This window comes from Juglans regia, chromosome 1 (genome assembly GCF_001411555.2).
Source record: "Juglans regia cultivar Chandler chromosome 1, Walnut 2.0, whole genome shotgun sequence".
NCBI lineage: Eukaryota > Viridiplantae > Streptophyta > Magnoliopsida > Fagales > Juglandaceae > Juglans > Juglans regia.
In genome coordinates, this window is record NC_049901.1 from 6240942 (window position 1) to 6260342 (window position 19401).

At 36.7% G+C, this 19401-nt stretch overlaps 3 protein-coding genes and 1 long non-coding RNA gene across 5 annotated transcripts; 2 read left to right on the forward strand and 2 right to left on the reverse strand.

The window, feature by feature from the left end:
- Positions 1–10: 10 nt before the first annotated feature.
- LOC108988148 (pentatricopeptide repeat-containing protein At3g14330) lies at positions 11–6318 on the reverse strand. 2 transcript variants are annotated; one of them, XM_018961286.2, is made up of 2 exons: positions 3928–6318; positions 11–122 (listed from the first exon to the last, which is right to left on the reverse strand). In XM_018961286.2, the coding sequence occupies exon 1, from the start codon at positions 5888–5890 to the stop codon at positions 3938–3940; it is 1953 nt and encodes a 650-aa protein (XP_018816831.1). In that variant the 5' UTR covers positions 5891–6318; the 3' UTR covers positions 11–122; positions 3928–3937. The 2 variants fall into 2 exon arrangements, with proteins under 2 accessions (XP_018816831.1, XP_035547435.1); XM_035691542.1 differs by lacking the exon at positions 11–122 and adding an exon at positions 2050–2115.
- On the forward strand, positions 826–3912 carry LOC108988149 (protein GAMETE EXPRESSED 1). Its single transcript, XM_018961288.2, has 6 exons — positions 826–1743; positions 1842–2429; positions 2510–2636; positions 2738–2924; positions 3019–3169; positions 3260–3912. Exons 1-6 carry the CDS (start codon positions 974–976, stop codon positions 3513–3515), a joined length of 2079 nt encoding a protein of 692 aa, XP_018816833.2. The 5' UTR covers positions 826–973; the 3' UTR covers positions 3516–3912.
- On the forward strand, positions 6273–6852 carry LOC118348952. The gene is made up of 3 exons (XR_004801875.1): positions 6273–6359; positions 6464–6628; positions 6748–6852. It is a non-coding gene; the product is annotated as an uncharacterized LOC118348952 (long non-coding RNA).
- On the reverse strand, positions 6787–9381 carry LOC108988150 (uncharacterized oxidoreductase At4g09670-like). The gene is made up of 2 exons (XM_018961290.2): positions 8827–9381; positions 6787–7544 (listed from the first exon to the last, which is right to left on the reverse strand). Exons 1-2 carry the CDS (start codon positions 9280–9282, stop codon positions 6924–6926), a joined length of 1077 nt encoding a protein of 358 aa, XP_018816835.1. The 5' UTR covers positions 9283–9381; the 3' UTR covers positions 6787–6923.
- Positions 9382–19401: the final 10020 nt, after the last annotated feature.

The window sequence follows — 19401 nt, forward strand, 5'->3', positions numbered from 1 at the left end:
CTGTGCGGTTGCTAAGACCATGTGAAAAATTGAATGAATCATTCGGCCTGACAAACCCCGAGCCTTGAGTTTATAGCTAGTTCTTCAAATTTTGCGTCAACTTAGATCATATTTTGCGTCAACTACATATGAAAAGGTTTTGGACACAGCATTTACATATTAGATGGATGAAGAATCTAAAGACTTGATAACTAAATCACAGCAAGCCGAACAGAAATAAGAATTACTCATGATTAGATAACTGATGGAAGTATTTGGCTACAAAAAAAGGAATGCAATTTTGTTAGACAGAAAAGGTATAAGCGGAAATAAAAATGGAAAACGAATCGGTTGAGTGATCTGTATGAGGACTAACCGTTACGCGTCACTTCCCGCTAAACATACCGTTATGATGATGGTCGTTCCGAAGCGTTACGTCGGCTTTCTATATAACATAACAATGTCTGTTCCTGTCTCATTGTCTCCCCACCAACATGAGGACTTGAAACCCATTGAAACCCCAATCCACAGGTCAGTTTCCTCCTCTCCTCGAAGCAGCAATACCGAACAAGGTCTCTCTCTCTCTCTCTCTCGTTCTGTTTTTGTTTTTTTTTTTGTTTTTGGTATCATACAATTCATCATCAGAATCCACCAATATCATAAAATCTAATATGCATGTCAGTCCCCAGATTTTTTTTATTATCTTCTTTGAATGCTAACATGCAACGCATAAATTCAGACAAAAGGATAGAAGAACGCTGTTGGTTTACTTTGGCGACTTCTTCGGTTCTTTCTTTCAGTTGGTTGACGTGATAAAAGTTAATAATAGCCGAAGATGTGGGTTTCTTGATTTGGCTTTTGCTCCAATTAGAAGTCCCACAACTCGTTTTCATTAGCCAGGTGTGGCTCTTAAGTCTAAGCAGAGATATATTTCTCTCTCAAGTTTTATGATGGAAGGTTTTTAAAGTGGGGCCTATGATTTACTGATGCAGACATGTTAATTTTAAAAAAGATCACTATTTTAATAATCTTTCTTAATATATACTTTGTGGTTCAACCTGTCGTTTTCGGATCCAATTTTATTCTGCTTCCTTTTCTTGCTCCCCAAGTCTCCGTTTCTGTCTCAAGCTGTATTTATATCGAGCACATATCGGTTTTCATGTTTGTTTTTGTGGATGAACTTCATGTTTCATGTAGTGGAAGCCTATATTTGTATAATTTGAACTGGTGCAACGCAGGTTTTGTAATCTCGGTGAAAGATTCATACAGTTTTCTTACATTCACATATAAGGATCAGATGGGTCGTCTTCTTCTTCTGTTAATTCTAATCTCTTTTTTACGAGAGTGCCAGTCATGGGGTTGGTCGACTTCTTCTAAAAAAGAGACTCACTTTGAAGAGAAAGATTCAGGTCCAAATGATGTTTCCGGTGTTGCTGAGTTCACCATAGATGGTTTTAACGATCAGAAAGGAGTCAGGCAGATAGAAACTGCTAAAAGGAAACTGGTTGGTACAAACTCTTGTTGGCAAAACGCTTACCGGCATCTCTTTGCTGGGTGCTCGGAGATTTTTGCAGTGGATGAGAAACGGTCTAGATTTGCTTGGCATCTGAGTGATTGCTTTCAGAAGGACTCCGGCAGGCCGCCCTTTCCTTCTTGTGACCCGAAATCTGCCATGGCTAAATGCCTAAAGGGCTTAAATGAACATGAGCATAGGGTTTATCTCGAATTCTACCTTGAAACCAACTCCATCTGCCATCAGTTACAGTTTAGTATCGTTTCTTTCACATATATAATTTGAATTCATTTATTTTCACTGCATAAAATACCAAACAGAGTATTTTGTTTCTTGTGCTATTTTACAGGGCTCATGCATTCAAGCAACAAATAGAGAGACTGGTGAATGAGCTAAAAAATTCAGCTCACTTGGCCGAAGAAAAATTAGGAATCATGGAACTCAAAACAGAATACCTGTTGAAGAATTCGAATGAGATTTATGATTCTTTGAATAATATTGATATTCGAGTTCAACAAGTAGCACTAACATCAAAGAATGTAGAAGATCATATAAGTGCGGTATTGAAGCATTCGGAAGCTGTATATGAGCAATCCAAGGGAATTGCAGCTTCTCAATCGGAGCTGCAAGAAAGACAAGTGGAAATGAGGAGAAGTTTGGAGGATGGGATGGAGATGCTTAAAGATTCTTATGACGTTTTAGGCCATGAAATAGATAATCTAAGAAATGAGGCCATTCAAATAGAGAAGGAGATACTTAAAGTTGGTGATGCAATGTCACTGAAGATGACAAATCTGCAAATCAAAGCCGATGATATTGGGAATATGGCAGGGGTTTCATTAGAAAAGCAACAACAACTTCTTGATGGCCAATCCACGGCACTTGAGGGTCTTAAAAGTTTAACCAAATTTCAGTCCGATGCCCTAGAAGAAAGCAGGTAAATAAGAAACTAAACGATAAATCAAATTCGAACCAATAATAGCAATAATATTTTCTAAATTTATGATTGGATTGCAGGAGTACTCTGCAAGAATTTTCTGAATATGGCCATAGACAACAAGAAGAGCTTCTACGGCAGAAAGAGCAGCTTCAAAGTGTTCATGACCACTTGATGGAAAATTCGAAGTCAATTTTGGCAGCTCAGGTTAGCACTTTCTTCCAACCTTACAATGTTGGAATAAATCCGTTGCTTGGATTGGTATTCATTATCAGTTTTACCTATGGAATCTCTATCTCTGTTTGCAGGAATCTTTTGAATCAAAGCAAGCAAGCATGTTTATTGCTTTAGATAAGCTGTTTGCTTTGCACAATGCCATGCTGCTTGAATCGAGATTAATTAAATCTTTCTTTGTTTACTGTATATCAATCTTTATCATCTACATGTTCACTAGCACGAAGCAAACACACAAAGTCAGACCCTGGCTATATATCGGTATGTCCACTACTTTTTCTTCTCTTTTTTATTTTCTCTATATTATTTTTTTTATGGACACTTACATTGGCATAAAACTAATTCTTGTATACAGGACTCTGTGTCACATTCTTGATAGAAGTTGCAATACTGCGGGTTGCAACAAATGATAATATTGAAGAAAAATCATGGATAATAAATTTGGTCAGGTCATTTTTTGCACTTGCCGCTTCAATTCAGATTCTCCATGCAATTTGCACATACAGGTCAGTCAAAATGAAATCCAATGTGATATCCAGGCAACAAGATTAACTTTTAGATTCAGCATCTAACTGAATGTTCTGTAAATCATGCAGAGACTATGAAGTACTGAACCATCAGATCCTACTAACGTTAATTGAGAAGATTAATGGGATGGAAAGACACAAGGAGTTGCCTTGGGACTTGGATAGTGAGATAAACTGGTCTACATGGATTGATACTGACATACCAGAAGATCCAGACAACTTGGGAGACCCAGATTATATAGTTCCAGAAGAAGTTGCAGAAAATTCAATCGTAACTAGTTCAATTACAAGAAAATATGATCTCCGCCGTCGTTGCCATCATTGAGAATTTTGTTAGTTTTAGTATCAGTTTTCGACAAAGTATGATGTTAGCTTAAACACTTTATCTGTTTGTTTATGAGTTTCATACAATTGCAAGCCACATGGAGAAATATCTTTTGTTTGTGAGGATAGTTAAACTAGTCATCAACAAAATTAATAGCTAGCTTCATTTAACTAACCTAAAGTTCCCGTGATATGCTGCATTTATGGGAAAACTACTCTATCTGGAGCAATCTAAGCTCTGTCCCTGTAAACAATAGGATCATAATAATGCAAACCTCATTTCTATTCATGCAGTATTCTCTTTAGCTAACTAACTCAAAGAAGATGTATTTGTTTTGGTTGGCAGTAAGAACAGGAAGCATTAAGTTTCAAATGAAAACAAAAAAAAAAAAAAAACAATTGTGCTTTCTTACCATGATGTGATCACCAGTAATCCTTACAAGAGCAGGCTCCTTCTCTGAAATGGTGGAAGCGATTTGTATCTCTTAAAATAATCATCCTCTCAGTTACTCTTGAAACAATCTTCATCCAGGTGTGACAATCTACACAAACACGAAGGTTCTTTGTAATTCTAATCGGCATTCCAGTGGAAGTGTGAATTAGTGCAAATACTGTTGCTAGTCGCTCACTATGCGCACAAACCCACATTGCTTTTATTTCTTCATTTACATCATGAAGTACCACATCTGTTCTAGGGACATATCCAAATACTTCCATAGCATTCTTCAGTTCATTCCAAACCTTTTTATACTCAGCAGAGTTGCGAAATTCATAACCTCCACCTGCAACAAAAGTGTGTATTCTATTCTTTATTTGTATCCAACTACAACCGACCTCTTTCTTCATTCCCCTTCTTTCCATCATCTCTCTAACCGCCTTGACATTGTCCCACATCCCTGCGTTTGCATAAATGTTTGACAGCATCACATAATTCCCTTGATTGCTAGGTTCAATCTCAAACAATCGTTCCGCAATAACCTGTCCAAGAGAAACTTTACCATGCAGCCGGCATGAATTTAGTAATGATCCCCAGATGCTGCCACTAGGCCTCATAGGCATTAGTTTCACTACCTCTAGTGCCTCCTTAATGCTTCCAGCTCTACCCAACATATCCACCAAACAAGCATAGTGCTCTACAGTTGGTGACACCCCATAATGCTTTCTCATTTTGTTGAACAATCTTTGTCCCTCTTCGGTAAGCCCTCCATGGCTACAACCCGACAGTAAGGCAATAAAGGTTACTGGGTCAGGTCTAATGCCAGACTCAACCATCTTATTAAAAATCCCCACCGCATCTTGTATACACCCATTAATTGCATACCCCATCAGCATGGTATTCCATGATGTCAAATCTTTACTCCACATTCCTTCAAACACTCTCCTACAATAATCTATTGCGCCACATTTTGCATACATGTCCATAAGTGAGTTTATTATCGGCACATCGGGCTTTCTAGTGGACTTCACGATCTGGGCGTGTATTTCTCTACCACTATTGAGTGCAGTCACTTGAGAACAAACTGGTAAAACTGTTGTAAGAGTAACCCAACTGAAGCCAATCCCCTCTCCTTGCATCCTTCTAAAAGCGCCCAGAGACTCAGACACTTGTTCATGGCGAATATAACCAGCAATCAAAGAGTTCCAAGAAACAAGATTCCGGTTAGGCATTTCTTCGAATACCCTCAATACCTCGTCCAAACACCCACACTCTGCATATAACCTCAAAAGAGCATTATTCACCACCTGATCTGCTTCTTCGTTACACTTTATGATCTGGGCATGGACCGCTCTACCAGTCAACAACTCCAATAGATCGGTGCATGCCTTCAATGCCATCGAAAATGCAAAATTACCCGGTTGGACTAACCGGGACAACATGCCACGATAGACAAATAAAGCTTCTCTTGAGTACCCATTTCTCGAAAACCCAATAGCCATTGCCACCCAGACCGATTCGGGTACGTGTTCATCTTTAAGACCATCCTGGAAAACCCGGCGGGCCTCGTCAATTAGGCCACAAACGGAATAAAGCGTGATGAACTTGCTCGTTAAGATGGGGTTTTTTAGAAGGTCATGGTTGCCTCTCTCTTTAGAGAGGAGAAGGTGCATGTATAGCCTTCGGCCATGTTCTAAGGATTTCCTAGAGATACAGGCATGAAGTAGAAGAGAGTAGGACTCAAGATCTGGCTCAGCGGCCGCGGATTCGGACCGTGAAGACTCTATAAGGCGAAGGGCCTCATCTAGTTTTCCTGATTTAGTAAGAGCTCTGAGGTCTGAATTTAGAGGTCTGCTTTGTTTGCGCGTTTTGGGAACTGAAGTGGCTGTTATGTTAGTACTGACAGTTAAGTTAGTTGGTAGAGAAACGACGGAAATCATTATCCAAGCCTGTTCGGGTACCTCCTATTCCCTCTTCATTCTTGGAACTTGGGGGGTAAATTTTTATGTAGGGAGGAATACGTGCAGGCAAATAAAGTGGCAGCCTTGAGACGACGTGGCCGATAGAGAACTATAGAATCTTGGGGCGCGGTGATGATGGAGTAGTTGATCTTGATCTTTGATCCCCACCTGAAAACCAAAGCCTTGGAGCACCCATTAAATTCGTATCTTAAAAGGGTCTGTGCATTCATCTCCAAAACTCCGGCGACTAATTCTGTATCTCCTGCCCAGCAAGCATATTGGAGAAAATCTTTTCTGGTAGTGTTCTTCCTGATCCTATGGAGACACCTTGCAGGGGAGTAGAGTCAGCATCGGTACCTCAATGCCCACTTCCTTCCCTAGCTGAGCACTTAGCATGATACTCCTTTCACTACTCCGATGACAGAAGCTGAGGGCAAATCAATAAACAGTACAGTTGTTTCTTTATACATTTAATCGCGAACATTTTTGCAGAATTATGTATTGATTTTGTTTATTTTTAGTGTAGCATCATTCCCTTGCTATTATTTGCAGAATTGGATTAGCTGGGACCCGGGCGATTGCATGATGCTATGTGCCCCCCGAGTCGCACAATCTGGTCACTAGCTGTACATCCTTTACTTTCTAGAGTAAGTCACATGGTAGCTACGCTGAGAAGAAGAAGATCCTTCTGCAGGAGTGGACTTTGACTTAATTCGGGTAAGTAACAAGTCTCATTGACACTACAATGCAGAAATCTGAGAACAAAAACTTCTTTTATTGTCTCTCTTCCCCTTGTCCATTTTTTTTTTTCACTGCAAACTGACTACTCAATGCAGAACTTGGCCCATAATGCAAAATGGAGTATTACCCGCTGGTGGATTTTGCAAATAGAGCACATCTAACCTCAAAACTTTTAAAGTACACACATCATTGAGAGCAAAAAGAAATTACAAAGATGATAGCAGAGAGAGCTTCACATTTACATGGTATGCGATTTCAAATTACAAGATTATTACAAATTAACAGGTATGTAGCCAAGATCTATGGATTTCTTGACTGCATCCACAACTAACTGTGTCTTTCTACTAATGACAGGCCATTTGCTTTCCGGGTGCGCATCGGATTCCCTAATGCCCTCGACAAGCCTTGCTAGCTCTTGAACCATCAAAGCCTCTTGAGGAAGCTGAGAAGCCGCGTGAAGTTCCTTAGGTTTAACATTCCACCCAATGTGGAGATCGGCAAACTTAGCACCCAGCGTGAAATCAAAAGAAGCGGAATGCTCCTGAAATGGGATTATGAAGTCCTTGACGTGCAAAGATCCCTTGGAAGCAGATATGGCCAAATCCATGGACGAGTGGGACAGGAACGAGCAGTGAATCGTTGCAACTGTCCTGTCTGGTTGATCCCAGTGAAGGGAGGCAGTGCATGACAAGATGACTCCGGCAGAGTTCCGAATGACAACAGGAAGAGCAGTTACCGTACTAGGCAGTTGGTAGTCCTTAGCCCACAAGATGGCTTCAATGCAGTACCAGGCCAAGTCCCCAAGTGCACCGAGGCTGTCTAGGTCTGGCTGTACTCGTATGTTGCTCTCTAAAAACTCTGAGGTTGCTGAGGTTGTTGATTGGCTGTGGATCTTAAAATCAGAGGAACATAACCAGTAGATAACTGTGAGCCGTGGACAAAGTATGGAAAGAGTAAAGTAGTTGCTTATTTTTAGATGAGCAATGCTAAGTACAGTCTTCATTTGGGGACTGCATGTACAAGTCTAGGCTATTTTAACTTTAAAATTTGTTAAAATTACAAAATTATCCCTCCTAAAATAATATTTTCTCTCCTAAAATTATTTCTCTTTCTCTATAGCGATCCTTGTATTTGGTCTTTCATGTGTATTAATGAAAGGCTTGACTTGCATATGTAGAGCACAAGACGCAAGATAGAAGGGGGATGCGAGCACAGCACATTCATGAAAACTATTTGGGGGTATATATATGGTTGTGCCATGAAATTCAAATGCGTTTATCTTTTTTATATACGGAATGCAAAATACAAATGAAACCGGAACTCATCCCAAGAAATTAAAGACATTCATAAACCATAATAAGTTAATAACGTCCGAAAAGCTCAAATATAGGCAGAATAATTAGTTAAAATTAAAATTTTACCCAAAGAAAATGGCCAAATCTAATAGCACTGGCATTGTACTAGTTAAATATCAGTCTAAGTCTAAATTTTGATTAAATTCTCTCAAAATCAGTTATATTAGACTAATCAAATCACTTTAAATTAAATTATGAGTTACAGTAAATAAAAAATTAAAATCATATTCGGTGAGTTATTGTTAACCAACCAAAAGAATATTTTATTAAAAAATATTTATACTTTTCTCACTTACTCCCGCGTCCGCTCTCTCTCCCTCTTCCTTTTTTCTTCATGTTAAATAATTTGTTTAGATAATAAAAATTAAATTATTAATTAAAATATGAAATAAATTTATAAAATATAAAAAAATATTATATTATATTATTATTTTAATTTTAAAATGACTAATATAATATAAATTAACCTGTTAAAAGATTTTGATTTTAGCCGGAAGCTCAAAATTTAGGTTGTGTTTGGATGTTAAAGTGAGTTGAGTTGAGTTGAGTTGAGATGATAAAATATTGTTAGAATATTATTTTTTAATATTATTATTATTTTGGGATTTGAAAAAGTTAAATTATTTATTATATTTTGTGTTGGAATTTGAAAAAGTTGTAATGATGAGTTGAGATGAGTTGAGAGAAGTTCATCAACCAAACGAAGCTTTAGACTTTCTAAGCTATCAGAGTGCCGCCATTTTATAAATAAATATTAAATACCATAGAGTGCTATAGCAGCCGAAAACAGGGGGAAGAAATAAAAGTTGAAAAACTTACAAAGTCAAGCGGTCCGAAGTTACAGAGCAACTCCTTCATCTTGGCAGTCCTAGGGTGATGCAGCCACATGCTCCCATCCATGAACTGTACACCGTTAGATTCGCATGCTTCCAATATCCGATCAAGCTCTGCCACGTCAAGAGCCGTCGGTTTTTCCAAAAGCAAATGCTTCTTCTTACGTGCAGCCAGGACGGCCCAGTGTACGTGAAGGCTAGTGGGCAGAGGAATGTAGACGGCGTCTACGCACGGGTCGTCGAGAACCTGATCGTAGCTGTCATAGATATTCACGGCCTCAGGTAACCCATTTGTAGCAGCGAAATTCCTTGCCTTTTCGATCGAACGGCTAGAGATGGCGTGGAGGACAGCGTTGGGTGCTAAATCTATAGCTCTAGCCACTTTCTTAGCTATATCGGCACATCCGATGATACCGAAACGTACCGGATTATTTTCGGGCATTATAGTTTTGTCGGGCAAGACTGAGAGGAGTGGCGCAATTTCGCTCGATTATGGATGATGTAGTGTCTAGATAGCAAAAGCAAAGCCTTGTGGCTTGTGGCTTGTGGCTTGTGTGGTTAAATGAGTGAATGCGTGTTGGCGTGGGACACGCCATTTGCTTGTCCCTATAGCAGTGAAAAGGAGCGGCGGCGACCCTTCCGCATCATCGGATCTCTTAAAAAAAATAATAATAATAATAAATTGCATTTCTAAATTGTTACGGGCACGTTTATATATTTAGAATATCTATATATTTATAAATAATAATAAAATAATTTGAGTGAGAATGTTTTATTAAGTTTTGGTAAATGAGAAGTAAAGTATTGAATAAAAATATAATAAAATAAAATATAAATGGAATATAATTTTTTAATATAATTTTTATTTAAAAATTTAAAAAAGTAGTATTATTTTTTATGTTTTATTTAAAAAATTAAAAAAATTGTAATGATTAAATTATGATTAGATGAAAAAAAGTTTAAGACTTGAAATTTAAAACTGTTGTGTTTGAGTGATATATGGGAAGGAAATATCTGAGAATATGTGATTATACTTAAAAATAATTGTGTTGCCAAACAAACTACCCAATAAAACTTAATTTGTAAAAAAATTAATTAATTTTATTTTAATAAAAATATATTCTCGACAAAAATTTACAAATAAAAAGACTTTTCAATTCTTTTCTAAGATCTTAGACTATTTTTTAAGAACGACTGTTAGAGTTGAAACATATTTTATTGCGACCGTTTGCCAATATGAGAGTGACTCGCAACCTAAAATTAGGAGATTCTTTGGGGCTTTGAGCCCATTTTAACTCATAAGAAATAACATTTCTGGATGGGCTATTTGTGGAAGTCCAAATAACAATATGACATCCACGGGTAGTCCATTAGCAAATGCAACGACTAACAAATTAGAATGGGCTCAAAGCCCAAACAGCTAGAAGTCAGATATCGGACATCAAACCTTCTACACCAAAGCGTGGTAGAAAAAGAATGGAGTGTAATTTGAAAAAGGTTAAATCGGGTTTAGATTGAAAACTCATCTCATCTCATATCGTTGTTATAATTTTTTAAAATTTTTATATAAAATATAATAAATAATTTAATTTTTTCAAATCTCAAAAGAATAATAATATTAAAAAATAATATTTTATTTAACTCATCTCTAAATTTAAATAAAACTATGTGAATAGTAATAAAAAAAGGGGATGATTTCAAATAATCTGTAAATAATAGTGAAAAAATAATAAATATTAATAAAAAAATAATAAATAGTCTATAAATAATAATAAAATAATCTAATACTATCCAAAGACACCCTAAACATTTTCCATCAACCAGGGGTGGGGCTTGGAAGTTGGAACAACATACATACATATAAATGCCGCCAACATCTACGACAAGGGCAGAAGTACCGTAGGATAGAGAGAGAGCCTAGATAAACTGTAAACACCAGAAGCTCTAGCATTTTCCATTTTTAAAACATCAGACTGATATTTGGGCCAAGTCAAAATTAAGGAGCCATGTTATTTCTCTTTAATGTCGTCCTCGACCTAGCTAGCTATCTAGCTCCATGATGAAGACCGCCAATAATGGTGCCGGCATTTCAACGAATTCAGGTACCAATATCGGCGCATACACGCAGGCAGAAGATCAACCCTACGAATATAGCTATACATACATATATATATATATATATGTATGGCATGGATGCATGCATTGCAGAAGAGAAAATTCTAATACAAGGTATCTGTCGCGCGCAAAGAGTAAGTAGTACGTAATTAATTAAGGGGTTGGATTTTGATTTTTAGGTAGCTGATGATCTGCCTTCGATCTAGTCCTCATTTAGAACCTCTTCTGTGCTTTGGTCCACTTATTTTGGGGTCTGGTCTGGGTCTGATCATGTTATAATATTATTAATGGACCAACCCTATCTCTCTGTGTATTGGTCCCCTTTTATCTTAAGATTCATGCACAAAACCTACTTGACAAGTAGCATGACTTCCTTTATCCTTTTTTTCTTTTTCTTTTTTTATCTTTGGTTTCCTTTTCAATTATTAGACCTATATATATATATATATATATATATAGGACCACCAAGGATAAGAAAATTCATGATTCGCTGTATCTTTTTCTTTCCTTAAAATTTCCAATCAGCTAAACTAACTAGCTAGGGTAAGTACGTACTTTAATTGAGTTGCAAAAAACAGTACTACGAGCATCTGGCCATTGAAAACAAACAAAATGAGATCAGACCGTTCAAATTAATTTTTTTTATGCCTTGAAAGGAGATAATTTTATTGTAGAGCCGTGGACAAAGTATCGGGCTTGTTTGGATTCGCAAGTCATCTCAGCTCATCTCAACTCAAGTCAACTCATCTCACTACTATTCATTACTATTCAGCAACTTTAACTCATAAATCTCACTACTATTCACAACTCATCTCATTACTATTCACAATCCATCTCAACTCATTTCAAGTCATCTCAACTCATCTCAAGTCATCTTCGAATCCAAACATCTCCTAAAGGTAGTTGCTTATTTTTAGATATGTATGGTTGAAAAGAGATATCATAAAATATGACTCAAAAACTAATATGGGTTGTAGTGATGTATTATTAGATTGTAAAATTATTTTTATTATAAAATTATAAATTTAATGTATCGCATCTCCTTGATGTTATTAATTAGAACTTAATTTGGAGGAAGAGAGTGGGCACTACGCACCAGTTTGGGGTTGCAGTATGAGTTTTAAAAAGTATTTAAACAGTCTTAAAATTTATTTAATAAAAGAACTATGTTGTTTGAGTGTTACGTATTATAGCATTTTTAATCTCAAATAAGTTAAAAAGTACATTTGAGAAAAATCATCATTATGATGATTTTCCTTAAATGTGATTTTTCGGATAAAGCAGAATGTAATTCAAATTTTAAAAAGACTGTTAATAGACAAAAATACCCATACAATTTTCAAATTTTTTATTATATAGTCATAATATTTAAAAATTTAAATAATCCTAATTTTTACATTAGAAAATATTTTTTTAATTAGTTTCCAAACAAACGTAACATGTTTAAAGCACTTACTTTTAAACATGTAATTATCAAACAGTAAATAACTTTTTAATAGTAAAACTTATTACTTAAGTTATAAATTAAAAGTTTTAAAGTAAAAAGTTATATTTTTCACTACAATCTCAAATATACACTACAAAGAAAAGCGAGAACCAAAGTGTTTTTCAATATCAAACACCCAAAATACATTATTAACGTGATCATTATTATATGTATGATTAATCTATCATGAATACGAATGATGTTATAATCTACAAGTCTTGATGTCCATTCAACCATATATTTGTAATTTGCTTGACTAATGATCTGCTTAATTCCTCCATCGGTTACTTTTTCTCCCATTCCGATGAATAATCTAAAACATTATTGAAACTGACAGATCAATTTGACAAGAAAAAGGCTGTACACCGTACATCAATTACTTCTTTTCGGGCTAAACAAACAGGATAATCTGTTCCGACTACAAATATCCCGATCATGAACAATTTGATTTAGTTTGAACGCAAAGTCATCGATCCCACCGGCGCCTTCGCACTTGCATATTTTTTCCTCCTCATCCCAGATATTGATCTCTCTATGTCTCTCTCTCTCTTCCGGCCAACTCGTCAAGAGGTATATATGGGGATTGATACCCTTACTTGGCACCGTTTTTTCCATTATAGAATATACGATCGCTGATCCCCTACTCTGGCTACAGTTTATTACATCCAAACCCTAGCTAGAAGTATAACAAAAGTTTGTTGGCCCCAGTCTCGACATATATCTTAATTAAAACGTACGAAATCTTCATTGATTCAAAGAGAAGTGCTTGGAAATGCTAAACCCGAGTTCCAAACAAATTAACCCATCGCGCGAGCTACGATAGTTAGAGCCAACTCAAGCTTAAATAATTTGTTAAAACCCTCGTTTCTAGCATGGTTTATAAAATAAGTTCAACTTCAGATCTTAAGACATTGCCTTGCCAAAATCTCAGCTGCGGTGATGACAGAAATCTTTTAAGACTAGAAAACATTATCATAGCAAAGTCCCAAATGAATTAAATTTTGATTTGGCCCATAGTTCAATACAATTGTATTGCATATTTTAGTTTATAATTACAGAGCTCGCATTAAATGTGGGGCGGACAAGATGGTCAGCGACTTTCGTGAAGGACAATGTCAGCCTCACTCGTCAGGCAACTTAACAAGCCAAGATGTGAAGGCTCAGTCACACATCCGCACAAACCCCCACACAAACTCACCCATTCTCCTCCACTCCCCCTCTTTAGCTGTCACAACCTATATATCTGGGTACTGACCCCTAGGTCAAGAGAACAGTAAAAAGTAATATACGTACACAATACATTTTATAATAAATTTCACATTACATACTATAAAAAAAAATATTTTTATAAAATAATTTTAATTTTATAAAATATTTTACAAAATAAGAAATTGTTATTTTGTATTTTTATCATTTTTCACGACAAAAATTCTAAAGAAACCACCTCCCTCTCCGAGTCATCATCCTGCATGCATTTATTGTCGGATCAGATCTTTTCCGCTTTATTTATTTTTATATTTATAGATAAAATTTAGATCGAATATATAAAATTCTTATCACATGCATGTCATAACCTTCTCGTCTCAGTACTTTTGGTGTGAAGAAAAAATTAAAAAAAAAAGGAAAGAAAAGAAAAACAAAAGCAAGAAGCTTTGGGACTAGCTTTTCCCTTTCGCCCACTCATGCACACACAATCTCTATCCACTTTCTTGTTTTTAACCTCATCAATCATAGAGCAATCAATTACAAAATCATTTACTCATCATCTCTAACATCATAACTTTTTTTTTTTTTTGGCCAAAAGGGTCCTGTGGGTTCTGCTGCTTTCGCATTTACTACTCTATTTTCGAGGAATGGGCCATCTAATTCTAGGGTTGCCACCCAACAACGACCCAGTACATCTCTTCCTACGTACCTTCTCTCCTTGCTCTCTCTCTCACATGATTTCCTTACGTCAAGTTCGAAGCGTACAAGTTTGTTCCATGTGTCAAATGAACGATAATGTGAGTGGATGACTTTCTTTTTCATTAGTTGAAAGATGACTTTCGTTGTCATTGGTAGAAACAAATCACTCTCATTTGCATGGACAGCACTCTTTTTTCAAACTTTTTTTCTTTTTTGCTTTTTTCTAAGCTTCCATTAAAAGCATTTTCTTCAAACTTTAAAGCTCTTGCTTCCCATACATGCGCGCGTGAAACACTGCTGTATTATCTCGGCATTGTTTACCGTAGTCATTTCCCGGTTTTCTAGTTTCTACGGTTAAGGGTTAAATTATGCTCCTGTACTTATGGGTTCACGAGTCCAACTACTCAAAGGAACTGGAGATTTTAATTAAACGTGTAAATATAGTATAATTATTTTATAAAAAAATTAAATTTATTATTAAAAAATTAAATTTTTTTAGGTGTATTTAATATTTTATTCATTTTTTTAAAAATAATTATGCGACAATTGCACAATTCACGATTATAAATATATTTTCTCTTTAATTAATCATAGACGTAGAAATGAGTTGAAATATTTATAAGCTAATTTAATTGCAATAATTGAAATAGAAAATATAATATACCCATATTAATTGTAAAGTTTGAAAGATAATATGTTCTTGATCATGCAATATTATACATCCAAGGGGATGTTTAGATATTGAGTCGAGATGAGATGAATTGATATGAAAGCTGAAAGTTGAAAATTGAATAAAATATTGTTAAAATATTATTTTTATTTTGAGATTTGAAAAACTTGAATTTTTTATTATATATTATTTGAGAATTTAGAAAAGTTGTAATAATTAGATGATATGAATTGAGATAATTTTGATATCCAAGCAACGCCTAAATGAGTAACGTGGTTACATCTTGCATGTAGTAAATAGTAACCAGGAAAACTATTCATTAACTAGATTAACATAATTATTTACTTATTAAACGTATGACTCAAATATATTATATATTAATCATGGCCTCACATATATAATTACTATCCGATTCAAGAGTATAATCATTTAATTAAGATCAAACTACAACTAAAACACATTATTATATCCCAAAAAGACACCACTTCTACTTTAAAAATCAAACATAACATCCCAAGTGTGAGCGAGGGTCCATCCCGGAAGGGCCGGAGCCCAAAAAGGCTGAGCTATAGAACCCCAAGCTGAAGGGAAGAAGCTAGAGACCCCAGGCCAGAGGATCGGGCACCTAGTGGGTGGCCCATCCTAGAAGGGCCCCAAGAAGGCCGAGCTATGGAACCCCAAGCCCAAGGGAGGAAGATGGAGACCCCGGGCCGGAGGATCAGGTAACGAGTGCAAACCAACCCAGGATGGCCTATCGACACCAAGCTCAGAGGTGCCAAGGAGAACGTCTCGGGGCTCGGCAACTTTCCGAGCCCTATCACAAAGCACCGGATAGGACACCCAATTGCACGCGAACGGCGGCACATGCCCGGTCACAGATTCTAACGACCCAAGGCACGCCGCAATCAATACCTACGTCAGGAGATCCAGCACACTCCACGTAGGAAAGACGGCTCGCCCACGATCTGACACACTGTCATGGCAGGGAGGGGGCTTCAAGACAAACCTAGCACGACTGACACGACACTATCTCCCGCTAGGCCACTAACTCACACACTGGGACACTAGGAAAATGAGTGGTGGCAGGTTTGACACCTGACACACCATGATCTCCCTCAACAGCAGAAACTGGATCAGGTATAAATAAAGGAGATCCCTTCCACGAGAGTCTCTCTCTCACTCTCTGTCTAATAACCATACTGTCCTTCTGTATTCCTAATTTTTCTTCATAGAACTATTCACTGACTTAGGAATCGAAGTGACCCCAGGTATCGCTGGAGCCTCTTCTTCCTCTTTGTTACAGGCGACATGGAACTTGGGCATCGCGATACTGCTCGAGCTACGAAACATAACATCAACACCAAGGCTACAAAGACATTAATGATGGCATGCATGTATTGGATCTGACTAGAAGGAGTGCTGAATGTAGTAGACTATATATGTTGGGACTAATAGGCCGGTACTATGCGTGTTGAGAGGGGGGACGATTGTACACTTCTAATTATTAATACTGGTCCAGGTGCACTTTTGAAATTAGACCTAAAATTATCAAAAAAATATATATTTTTTATATGGGCTGAAGAAATTAATATAGGTTTATCATATTGCCATAAACCAACGATATTCCATCGTGCATGGCTAAAAATTTTCTCCCAAAGTTATGTAGGTATATATGAACAAGCTGCTAGGACTTGTGGTAATAATTAATTACATGGACGCGCTTAAGATTGAGTGAAAGTGTACAGATGTTTTATTGAAAGGTGGTTGCTGGCAGGTTGGGTTTATAGCGTTGGTTTGTGGGTGTTGTACGATATAATGTTCAGTCGGGTGTTGCTCTTTCTCCCTCAAATGATTCGATCATCGGAAAGGATTACATACTGGACCCCACATATTTATTTGAATCTCTTCCATTCCTCACATCACAACAACAGATTGATCGAGACCCCTCTCTCTGATTAAAGAAAAATAAAATAACAATGTTACTAATAAGTTGGAGTGCTTGCAGCAAGGGCTCGCGTTATTTGACAAAGTCAAGGGAAATGCCACCAAAAGAGGCGATTTTTCATGCATGCAGTTCAGAACAAAACTGCAATATTGCTGTGGTTGACAAGCACAATATATATATATATATATATATATATATATAAAAGGTGCCTTAATATATAGTTTCTGCTCATCGGGTAACACTCCCCATTCTGTCATCATTTAGATCCACATAGAAGACAGATAAGAGAGAGTCGAGACTAAGCAAAAGCTCGGTCCCAGCAAAAGTAGTCCCACTTCTTCTGATCTTTAGATAAAGGGGAGGAGGAGCCGGATTGCCACCATGCATGCATGATTGGCATCTCGCAAGAATATTTATGCATGCTTGTTGCGGGATGTGGGCTTGATTATGTGCCAGTGAAACCAGAGCACGTCGGTGGAGTTTGGAATTAAGATGGGCGAGTCATGAGTGGGAAGTCTGGTGATGGGACGTGGGAATAAAAGCAATATTGCATGGTTGGTGAAAGGAGGCGATAATCTAGTTTTCAATTTCCTATAAAACAATACTGTGGAAGAACACGATAGAAGGAGAAGAAAAAGAGAAGAATCAGGGAGATGGGGAAGGAGGGGCTCCGCATAGGAGACTTTTGAAAAAGATAAAAAAAGAATTTATAAACCACCCCCCACCCCCCACTCAGGTGCTTCTTCAGGGAGAGACGGTCTGATTTAATTTTTAGAGAGTGATTCATGTCTTGGCTTCGAGTTCGAATTTGTTATAATTTCAGCGGCTACAAATTAAGCCATAGTACTTTGACTAGCAATATATAGTTTCCATTTATTTCAGTGGTATATAAGTTCTCTGTATTGAAAAATCTAAACGTACGTACTAACTTTGAAAGGAGCTAGGCTGAATTTTTAAAATGATTTGAAGCCTTAGTTTAGATCATTTTAAACATCATGACCTCCATTAATGTTGTTGAGAAAAAACCAAATGAAATTAAATCTGAATGACGAGGTCATATTGGGAGCTAGCCATATATATTGTGCTGCATGGGGTCCTAATTACTGCAACGCATTAGGGCATCAAAGATGCATTCACTGGCATAAAAAGAACAAGTTACAAAATCAATGATCTGACAGTGAACATGTACATCGTTCAAACACTGGCTAGAACTACGTACATTGTATTTTGCTCATTACTAACAACTCAAGTTTAACTTACATTTATGGTATTGTTAATTAATATGAATCTCAGAATTGGCGGAGCCACTGTTCTTCCTTAAAAATATAAAAAAAATACATATATATCCCTTTGGTTGATTAATACAAAAATTGGAAAACAAAAAAGAATAATACTATCATGTACATATATATATATATTATCATAAAACGTGTAAACGCTACGTAATTATTTAAAAAAATAAAATTTATTATTAAAAAATTAATTTTTTTGAATGTGGATCCAAAGTTTACTCATCCTTTCTCAAACTCAAACTTCTTAAAAAATTCAACTTAGAATTGTCTGCTGTGAAATTTTATCCGAAGGCTGCATGTGCAAATGGATTAATTCTCATGCCATTCATAACTACATGACCTAGCTAAAAGTTGGATCTATGATTATAGATCTGAACCAAGGTGATCGCATTTATAACTCTGATCTGAGACAAGTTTTTAATAAAATAACAAGGTTGATACGTTCCAAACCACACAGTAAAGTTTAATTATATAGTACTGATTATACATTAATCGGCCGTCGGTATTCGTGCTCCCGTCGAATAAGGATGCAAGAAAGAAAAAAAAAAAGAAAGAGAGAATATTGGAAATTGCTCGAGTATTATTGTACGAAAAACTCCACGTGAAAACATCGCTTATGTCACGGGTTTTATAAACCAAAAAAACTGTTTGCACTTGGGAGGGGTACACACCGCGTACCCGGGCCCTCTACGTCAGTCTATAGAAACGGTGCATTTCAACTTGGATAATTCTAATTTGCAATCACTTTCGTTTCTCCCATCCTCAATTTTTCCTTCGTCGTGCGATTCCCCCATTCCCATCCACGAAACCCGGGCGACCTCTCTGCTTCCCATTGGCTAAGAGCTTCACCACGACGACCTCTCTGCTTCCCATCCATGAAAACAGGTTAGTATTTCCACTTCGTATTTCATCTTTTTCGTATTTTGAAGCCTGAAACCCTAACCCACGAAGAGCTTCATTTCCACTGCAATTTGAATACCTTTCTGGGTTTCAATCTTCTTCACCTCGAAAACAAGTTTGCATTTCGTCAACTTCATCTTCTTCATATTTTCTAAAATATCGTCTTTCATCTTCTTCATGGGTTAGGAGCCCGAAACCCTAACCGATGAAGAGTTCATTTCCATTGCAATGTGAAGGGATACTTGACC